Source organism: Lissotriton helveticus, chromosome 8, assembly GCF_964261635.1.
Source record: "Lissotriton helveticus chromosome 8, aLisHel1.1, whole genome shotgun sequence".
Classification (NCBI taxonomy): domain Eukaryota; kingdom Metazoa; phylum Chordata; class Amphibia; order Caudata; family Salamandridae; genus Lissotriton; species Lissotriton helveticus.
Window position 1 is genome coordinate 1643836846 of NC_136069.1, and position 7579 is coordinate 1643844424.

Consider the following 7579-nt stretch of genomic DNA (forward strand, 5'->3'; position numbering starts at 1 on the left):
ATAGAGAGCCTTTATTCGATCCTGAAGCCCAAACTTTTCACTGATGGGACAGATGTCGAGAGCAACCCAAGCTCATTCGACCAGCTAAATTCATTGCAAAGGAATGAATTATTTCTTACCACCAGCACCTTAGTTTTATCTCTAACGCATATACACTTAATTTGCAATTTCTCCAGAAGTGTAGGCAGCCAGTGCTACCTTTTACTAAGCACTTCTGGCTGCACTTCATACACTCGAGGCTCACACATGATTGGCCAGCAGAAAACAGTTGCAAGTTTTGCACCAAATGTTAGTGATTGCTTGAAGTTCAGAAATTAGCAGGAGCGCAATTTGCACCCCAGTATGGGTTTGAAATCCTTGGTAGGGAAAACGCTTCCTTCATAGCAGAGGTTATTCCTCATTCTAAAGTGCTCAAAGTGGTAATGTGGGCTATTTGCTACCATGATTTGCACACGGTTTCACCTACAGAAAATGATGTGAGCAATGAGCAGCACTTCCCTTGGGATCACAGCTTACTGGACTTTGGACGTGTAGGACACCACGAATTAAGTGTGAAAGAGTCATACTCGCTCTTGTTCACTCACATTGATTTTAAATTTGCCTCTAGAGTCCAGAACTATTAAAATATTTGTCTGAAAGAGAGAGCTACTTTTACTATTATTCACTATATCACGTCACAATCACAATTTCTGATCACTACTGTTTTTAACTAAAGGTACTGCCTCCCGGTTGGAGGTTGCATAAACCACTAAACCCTATGATTATGCAAACACGTGTGAGGGACAGCGGAGAACCAAGATATACCACTTAATACCGTAATTTACCAACACGTGCATGAGGGATTTTTATTGGGACTAGTAGGAACCATTCCCACATACCCTGCGTTATGCAGGACAAGTGATCCTTTCTTATTGTTTATCTCGACCATACAAGTAAATATGTTGCCATGCTCTAATAACTGTGTAACCTTTGTAACGATGTAACCTGTAACTATGATCTGATGCTCATGTAAAGCGCTCTGATACCTCTGGGTCTAGCCAGCGCTATATAAAACCTTAAAAAAAATAATAATATGCAAGCAATCAACGATGATATGCATCCAGATTTTAATCCAGTTTTGGAAGAAACCATCGTCCATGACTTGTCACTACCAGGCTTTAGAATTTCCGATTTAAGTCTCTGTTCCTAGATTTTTGTTTCCTACAAGCGGGTGCAGAACTGTGTGCCAGCACACCTGTTCATGATAGAAACCATATTTACAGCCCAGACGGCTGTATTGTAGCTTGTGCCATTCTGTGCAATTGAGGCAGCCATAGATATGTGCTATTGTCATTGTACAGGGATGCTCACAGAAAAATTAAGTTCTGCATGTAATTCCTCCAATCGCCCACCTTGGCTTGTGAAAGAGACACATGGGCTTCACCCACATTCCAGATTTCATGTAGCCTTTAAGGGTCATATTTACTAAAGCACTTTCCCATAGACACAAAATGGGTTAAACCCTTTGTACATCAGGCCTGTAAGTATTTTATTAGTTCCTTAGTCAGTTGATTCTTCTGACAAGGCCCTTATTGGGGTGTGCGACAGTGGTAACAACAGATGGTACCAATCTCAGAAAGCGGGCAGCATTACACAAGGTAGCCATTCTCCAGAGGAGAAGCACTCCTCTTTCTGATGACACTGTTTCAGTTTTCCATGTTGCGTTCAAATTCTCTACTTCAGAGTAATGGACAGCTTTAAGATGTCAGTGCTTCTCTTGCTCTAGCCGTGTACTTCAGTACTATACTACTGTCTGCCTCCCTACAAATAGCCTGTGTGTGTGAGAATGAACCCTACCTACACACACACAAACACACACATACACACATACACACACATGCACGAATACTAATCCCCACAATCATTGATCCGGTTGAGTGTGGTGGTGCATGTCCAGTTTGATTTATACCACATGGTATTTTCCTTCAAGCAATCGCTGATGGTCCCCATCGAAGGATTCTAGGCTGCCTGCTGCAAATGTGAATATATCCTTTAGACTTGCCTTGGGGTCAAGAATATTAAGGGGTATATTTACTAAGCCTGGGCGGTGGACTTTCTGCACTCCGTGTTACGCAGAGCTCGCGCAGTTCCCAAAAACTCTGCTCCGCTATGTGGAGAGGAGTTTTTTCCTTGTTCGCATTCGTCAAGTTGGTGAGCGCAAGTGAGGAAAATCAACCTCCTGGTGAGATTTTTCCTCATTCGCGATTGCCAACATCAAGTTGCCGAGCACGAGCATGGAAAATCAACCTACCAGCAAGATTTCTAAACACCGGGGGGTCAGGTTTCTCATTGTGAGTGGTCACATATGCTCGTGACCGCTCACGTTGAGACACTGCCCTTTCACGTTAAGAAAGCTGCAGCTCATGTAAAAATCTACTTGAGCGGCAGAAAAGCAAAGCAGCTCCTGCTTGCCCTGTGCATGGTTCCGTACGCGATGATTGCGCAGTGCACACAAGCATCCGGCACTGTGCAATCACTGCAAACTGCATTTTCTACCGCACTCAGCAGCTTTCAGAGCTCCATGTAGTGCTGCAGAGTTTTCGCTTTGCAGAGTTGCGAGTAGCACAACTCCACAAACTCTCCCAGGGTTAATATTTACTTACATGTCATGCAATGCAGGGCAGCAAGCAAATATGCTGCATTGTGTTGCATTATGTGAAAGTGAGACAGCAAAAATGTGCCATATCTACTAACATATGACTCATTTCTGCTGTCTCCAAGTGTTGGTGTATGGTGTGCTGACTACTGCCAAAGCAGGCACCCTGGCTCCAAGGCATTTACTTCGTTCTGTGTGTGCTGCAGAAAGCAGCATGTATAGAAGAGCAAGTAATGAGGAGAAATAAAGATATGTCTCCTTGTTTTGACTGGTTCGGGGACGCACAGCCTTTTTACACTTTCCCAGTTTTGCAAGCTTAAGTAAATCTCGAAACGTGTCAGAAGGCATGGTTGGATGGATGGGAATGCCCATGCGCCACCCATGGAACACCTTCCCACGCAAGGTGACGGAAGACAGCACTAGGCACTGCCTTGCATTACTTTTTTTGAAAAATCCTTTTCCTGCTTTGTAAATCACAAATAACATTTTGCATCTTGGGTATGTCAGAACCATGGCACATCCACAACTCAATTTGTTTGGAGAACTGTCCCAGTATCTCCTAGACATGCACACCCCACATCTCTGCTCCTTTAGTGTTAAGAGCTAGTTGTGCCATCGTTTGTTGTTTATTGTGCCACCAGCTGGGTGGGTACTGTTCTCATGAGACTTTTGACCTCATTCTTTTGACCTTGATGGAATCTTTACCTGCACTGGAATGGTGCTAGCAGGTAGAGGGGACAACCTGGTTCATTTTAGTCAATACTGAACTTTTCCAAGGAACACAGATGCTAACCTGTGACTCTGAGAAGTGTGCCCTGTGTCTGAGCAACATACACACTGCATGATGCTATGCTAGTTGCATGTGTGTGTAACATACACCAAGCAATCACATCAGAAACCTGATTGTTTCTTTAAGTTTTGCTGACTGAATCTTGAAGTACTATGGAGTTTCTAGAAGCATGGACCTTCCAAATGCCCACAGACCCCAACTGGTAGGAGCAAAGGTTGGCGTATTGCAGCAGCTACCCTACTGCCCAGCGTTCATGCACTCCTATTTCCCTCAAGCCACGCCTGTCCCCTGCCGGCCGGCCGGAGGTGTGTGCCAGACTGCTCTCTTTCTGCAGAGCTTGTCCGGCCCCGGATTAAAAAATGATCCCTCATTATATCCAACATTTACATGAACATAAGAGCAGCCTGAAGTGTGGCACACCTGGCAGACTGGATACACACTATGTTATGTTATGTTATGTTATCCAGATTTATTGAGCGCACAGATGCCTCAGCACTAGTGCTCAGTATCTGCAGAGTGTGAATGAAGTGTGCAGGCCTCAGGTAAGAGTGCATTAAACATGGGTGCCAGTGTCCATCAAACATGGCTGGCAGAGTGCATCAAACATGGCTGTCACAGTGCATCAAGCATGGCTGCCAGAGTATTTCAAACATGGCTGTCAGAGTGCATCAAAAACATGGCTGCCAGTGTGCATCAAACATAGCTATCAGAGTACATCAAAACATGGCTGCCAGAGTGCATCAAAAACATGGCTGCCAGTGTGCATCAAACATGGCTGCCAGAGTGTATCACACATGGCTTGAAGAGGTCATCAAATATGGCTGCCAGAGTATATCAAACATGGCTGCCAGTGTGCATCAAACATGGCTGCCAGTGTGCATCAAACATGGCTGCCAGAGTGCATCAAACATGGCTGTCACAGTGCATCAAGCATGGCTGCCAGAGTATGTCAAACATGGCTACCAGAGTGCATCAAAAACATGGCTGCCAGTGTGCATCAAACATGGCTACCAGAGTGCATCAAAAACATGGCTGCCAGAGTGCATCAAAAACATGGCTGCCAGTGTGCATCAAACATGGCTACAAGAGCGCATCAAAAACAAGGCTGCCAGAATGCATCAGTTATGGCTTGCATAGTGCTTCAAACATTATACAGCCATAGATAAAGTCACGGACAATATTTATAAATGGCTCAGGCTGCCCCTCTCGATGGCGGATCGGATATCCCTCATAAAAAAGGCGAATTTACCAAAATTCTTATATTTATTCATCACTATACCATACCACCAGGGCAGGTTCTTCTTTCGCACCCTCAACACACAATTGCTTTGGCTCATATGGGGAGGGAAACAGGCGCGGCTAAGTTTAGCAACACTCATGTTGCCATATCATAAAGGTGGATATGATGTTCCCAACTTTGAGCACTACTATTATTGCGCACAGGCACACTATACAGTATGCTGGTAACACCCACCCCCCCTTCATGGCACACTTAGCTGTAGAGGACGGTTATATGTCTCCCATTCCCCCAGAGGGATATGTATTCTCGCAGGTGAAGGAACAGTGCTGGCTTGGAAATGGATGGTGCGCAAGATGGAGACTTCTCTAATGAACTCCCCTCGAACGGTGGGGCAAGGCAATATCTAGTGGCTCAACTTGCTCAACTTGCAGGTCTCGCCAGGCGGTGGGTAAAGATGACAGTGTACCACATACAATTCCTATGTCCTAAAGAGAATTATGTTTGTCTTGCCATAAATGTGCTCTGTTGGGAGGGAGGGGGGGTGGAGGGGGAGCGGGTTGTTCGACGGTACGAAAATGTAACATGGTATTGTTTTAAGACTCTTTGTGTGACGGACGAAATGTAACATCCATACCTGCATTGTACCAAGCTTCAATAAAGGCTTTTGAAAATCCCCCCCCCAAAAAAAGATAGACTTGCTAAACATATGTGAGGTCTTAAGATCTGATGCACTTCCTGTGAGGTCATGGGGTGCGATTCCACTTCCTGTGATGCCAGATGCGATGTCACATGCTGTAATGTCGCTTCTTGTGATGTTATGTGCATTGATGTCACACCTATTCTGCATAACTTGGTGAGTCCCCCCACTTCTATTTTTAAAATTTGGGCCCTGCTATGGCTTCTGTTGTTTAGAGCATGGCTGAGGTTGTATGTAGGTTTGAACACAGCACATAGGAAATAGGTGTTGATGTAGGTCACCACTGAGAGAGCACAGCACATGGCTCAGAGCGTTCAGAGTTTTCCTAGTGTGCCTGATTGTAGGCGGATTGCGTGATGAGGACTCGTCAGTCATCCATATAAAATTACAGTCTCTTAGCATTATTGTGACTTATGGAGGCAAATAGACTAGCAGTAAATAATATATTTTATGACTAGTTTCTTTAGATAGCTTTGCTCTTTGTGTGAGTGAATGCTCTAAACATCTCTGTTCTATGTTTTTAGGTTGGACATCGTTGAACCATCTTCATTATGGCCCTCACCAACAGCAGCTTCTCAGAAGCTTCTGGGTTTGAGCTGATCTGTTTTGCAGGGCTGGGCAGCTGGAAGCACTGGCTTTCCATTCCTCTTGCATTTCTCTTTCTCATCTCTCTCGTGGCTAACACTGCCCTCCTGTTGACCATCTACGCAACTCCAACTCTCCACCAGCCGATGTACCACTTCCTCTGCCTGCTGGCCAAAGTTGACTTGCTTCTGAGTGTGTCTATTGGACCCAGAACCTTGGCAGTTCTCTGGTTTGATGCAAGCATCATCACCCCAGTCGCTTGCTTCAGCCAGATGTATTTCATTTACTTCGGCCAGGGCATGGAAGCGTCCATCTTCCTGGTCTTGGGATATGATCGCTATGTTGCAATCTGCAATCCCCTGCGTTACACCACCATTATCACTGACCGGAGAGGTGCACAGACTGCGGCAGCGATGCTTGCCTATTGCACTGCCATTTACCTGCCATACCCATTTCTGGTGGCGAGGCTGCGCTACTGTGAGCGCCCTGTGGTGCCTCACTGCTTCTGTGAGAACATTGCTTTGGCAGAGATCGCCTGTAGTCCAACTGCTGCTAACAACTTCTACTCATTGGCGGTGCTCATCTTTGTGGTGAGCACCCTCACACTATCTCTAGTCTTCTCTTACTCCAAAATTATCAGAGCTGTGATGCGACTCGGCTCATGGGAAGCTTCCCGAAAGGCCTTCGGCACCTGCAGCGCACACCTGATGGTGGTGGGTTTTATTTACAGCATTCTAACAATCACAACTGTATCAAACAGGGCTGGCAAGTTCATCCCTCGCCATGTCCACGTCATGCTGGCTGTCCTGCGGTACCTGGCCCCAACCGCTATGAATCCGATTGTATATGGTATCAGGACACGAGAAATCTACCAGGCTCTCCGAAGCCTGATGATGAAGCACATTTGTGGGTGCTAAAGCACCCATGACAGGTACCCTGGAGTGTACTGTTTCATAAAGAAATGGACAAATTAGTCAACTTGATCAGCTACGTCTTTCATTTTGTCCGTTTGGCGGTATGTAGATGCTTCACACTACAAGGCATGTGAAACCCCTCGTGGAGTAGCTGGCGCCTCACAACTGTGACTATACAGAAGAGTGAAACAATATATTTGTAACATGTTCTAGATGTAAAAGCCGGAAGTTGCAGTTTTCCTGCCTCTTCCACACTAACAGACCATATACATTGGAGTCACTGTTATTCCCCCTTTACTACAAAATGATGTTATTGTTCATGATGTAATTATATTGCTTGAAGTAGTCAATTATTCAATCAAATCAAATTTATTTGGCTGCCGTGCAACCATAAAAGTTCAGAATAAAGCAAACAGGCATCTGAAAACCAAAAAAAGACAATCACAACATTACTCATACATTTGCAGTTATAATGGAGACGACCATTACAACGTGGTCTTTACACCACGCTACCATTACAACGCGGTCTTTACAATGCAAGTTGTTACAACGACATGCGCTGGATGGTGCTATATACTAAGGAATAGTATGATTCACTATTCCAACACCTTCCCTACTGTTACGTGGGCTGCAGTTGGAATAGTAAATCATACTATTTCTAAGTACAGCGCCACTAGCTCAAGTCGTTGTGATAACTGCGTTGTAATGGTAGCGCGGT

At 45.1% G+C, this 7579-nt stretch overlaps 1 protein-coding gene across 1 annotated transcript; it reads left to right on the plus strand.

Moving 5' to 3' along the window:
- Positions 1 to 5913: 5913 nt before the first annotated feature.
- Positions 5914 to 6864, plus strand: LOC144774055 (olfactory receptor 56A4-like). The gene has a single exon (XM_078659086.1). The coding sequence runs from the start codon at positions 5914 to 5916 to the stop codon at positions 6862 to 6864; it is 951 nt and encodes a 316-aa protein (XP_078515212.1).
- Positions 6865 to 7579: the final 715 nt, after the last annotated feature.

Excerpts from the sequence above, each read along its gene's own strand:
- LOC144774055 (XM_078659086.1), top strand. The coding sequence starts at position 5,914 with ATGGCCCTCACCAACAGCAGCTTCTCAGAAGCTTCTGGGTTTGAGCTG.